Source organism: Triticum aestivum, chromosome 5A (assembly GCF_018294505.1).
Source record: "Triticum aestivum cultivar Chinese Spring chromosome 5A, IWGSC CS RefSeq v2.1, whole genome shotgun sequence".
NCBI classification, from domain to species: domain Eukaryota; kingdom Viridiplantae; phylum Streptophyta; class Magnoliopsida; order Poales; family Poaceae; genus Triticum; species Triticum aestivum.
Window position 1 is genome coordinate 272,871,423 of NC_057806.1, and position 1,995 is coordinate 272,873,417.

The following is a 1,995-nucleotide window of genomic DNA, read 5'->3' on the forward strand; positions in this document are numbered from 1 at the left end:
ATAAAAACCCGGAACATGCGGCATATGATTCAGCACCGGTCAAATATAGCAGCCCACTGAACATATTACGAGTCTACAAGGTACACAATTTTGACCCAACAAATTAATCCGGCAATACAGTCAACAGAATCCCAGCAATCTCAAACATAGTAGCTTACACGGCAAGGACTTGAGAAAAGAACAGCCAGAATAGATTCAGAAGACCCAGACAACTCGCAACTTAGAAGCACTTCCGGTGGACAATCGCTGGACCTGACTCGTCATACTCGCCCTTCGAGATCCACATCTGTAGCATAAAAATCAGAACACATGGTTAGTACAGCAAATAGGGAGTGTATTTACTGTAACTACTGCAATGATATTAGGATGTATGATCGCTATTTAAGCGAAAGAAAGGCGCAAGATTCACCTGTTGGAAGGTACTAAGGGAGGCAAGAATCGACCCTCCAATCCAGACACTGTACTTCCTCTCAGGCGGTGCCACCACCTTGATCTTCATGCTGCTTGGTGCAAGGGCAGTGATCTCCTTGCTCATACGGTCAGCAATACCCGGGAACATAGTTGAGCCACCACTGAGCACGATGTTACCATACAGATCCTTCCTGATATCCACATCACACTTCATGATAGAGTTGTAGGTGGTCTCATGGATTCCAGCAGCTTCCATACCAATGAAAGATGGCTGGAAAAGGACCTCAGGGCAACGGAACCTCTCTGCCCCAATGGTGATCACCTGCCCATCAGGCAGCTCATAGCTCTTCTCCACAGAGGAGCTGCTCTTGGCATTTTCCAGCTCTTGTTCATAGTCAAGAGCCACATATGCGAGCTTCTCCTTGATGTCCCTTACAATTTCCCGTTCGGCAGTGGTGGTGAAGGAGTAACCTCTCTCCGTAAGAATCTTCATCAAACAGTCAGTTAGGTCGCGCCCAGCAAGGTCAAGACGAAGGATGGCATGTGGAAGGGCATATCCTTCATAGATTGGCACAGTATGGCTGACACCATCACCAGAATCCAACACGATACCTGGAAAAACAACATTGATTTCCCAGCTCAGATTGAGGATGAAGCTTACATTTTAGAATGTGTGTGCTCGCAACGACAATTACCTGTTGTGCGTCCACTAGCATATAGGGAAAGCACAGCCTGGATGGCCACATACATGGCTGGAACATTGAAGGTCTCAAACATGATTTGTGTCATCTTCTCCCTGTTAGCCTTGGGGTTCAGGGGCGCCTCAGTCAGCAGTACTGGGTGCTCCTCAGGTGCAACACGGAGCTCATTGTAGAAAGTGTGATGCCAGATCTTCTCCATGTCGTCCCAGTTGCTGACGATGCCATGCTCGATCGGGTACTTCAAGGTGAGGATACCCCTTTTGGATTGGGCCTCGTCACCAACATATGCATCTTTCTGCCCCATCCCCACCATCACACCAGTGTGGCGGGGGCGCCCAACGATACTTGGGAAGACGGCCCTGGGTGCATCATCCCCTGCAAAACCAGCCTGTGGAGAAAACAGATGGCAGTCAGCACGATGAAAGCCGGACTGAGGACACCAATTGACCGAAAGGAGCAATACAAACCTTGACCATGCCAGTTCCATTGTCGCAGACAAGGGGCTGGATGTCCTCACCGTCAGCCATTTGATTGAGTGACTCTGTTGCACAAAGTTTGACAAGAAGGCTATTATTACCAGATACCAACGAAAAAAGTGACACGAACAGAAGAAAATTCACCATGAGAAATCTCAATGATACTACGTTGCAGCAAGAATATTAGCACCTACAACATCATCTGAGTTCCACATGCCGTAACTCTGCCTTTTCTTTTCTCCCATTTTATAGTACTCCAATATTTGTGTGTAATATACAGCATATATGACTTGCAAAATATGTAAGCAAATCAATCGATGGTCCAATCATCTACACTCTGATCAAGAACCACACAAGAACATCCACATGCAGTTTCTTGGCCGTTATAACTCTACTAGGACACAATC

General features: G+C 47.0%; 1 protein-coding gene across 1 annotated transcript in view; it reads right to left on the bottom strand.

The window, feature by feature from the left end:
- Window positions 1-25: 25 nt before the first annotated feature.
- LOC123102963 (actin-3) overlaps window positions 26-1,995 on the bottom strand; it is a 2,765-nt gene continuing 795 nt past the window's right edge. The window contains exons 2-5 of the mRNA XM_044524442.1: window positions 1,580-1,653; window positions 1,107-1,500; window positions 410-1,023; window positions 26-286 (exon numbers count right to left, since the gene is read on the bottom strand). Coding sequence (XP_044380377.1) covers window positions 221-286; window positions 410-1,023; window positions 1,107-1,500; window positions 1,580-1,639 — 1,134 coding nt within the window. The 5' untranslated portion in view covers window positions 1,640-1,653 and the 3' untranslated portion in view covers window positions 26-220. The remainder of the gene's footprint in view (window positions 287-409; window positions 1,024-1,106; window positions 1,501-1,579; window positions 1,654-1,995) is intronic.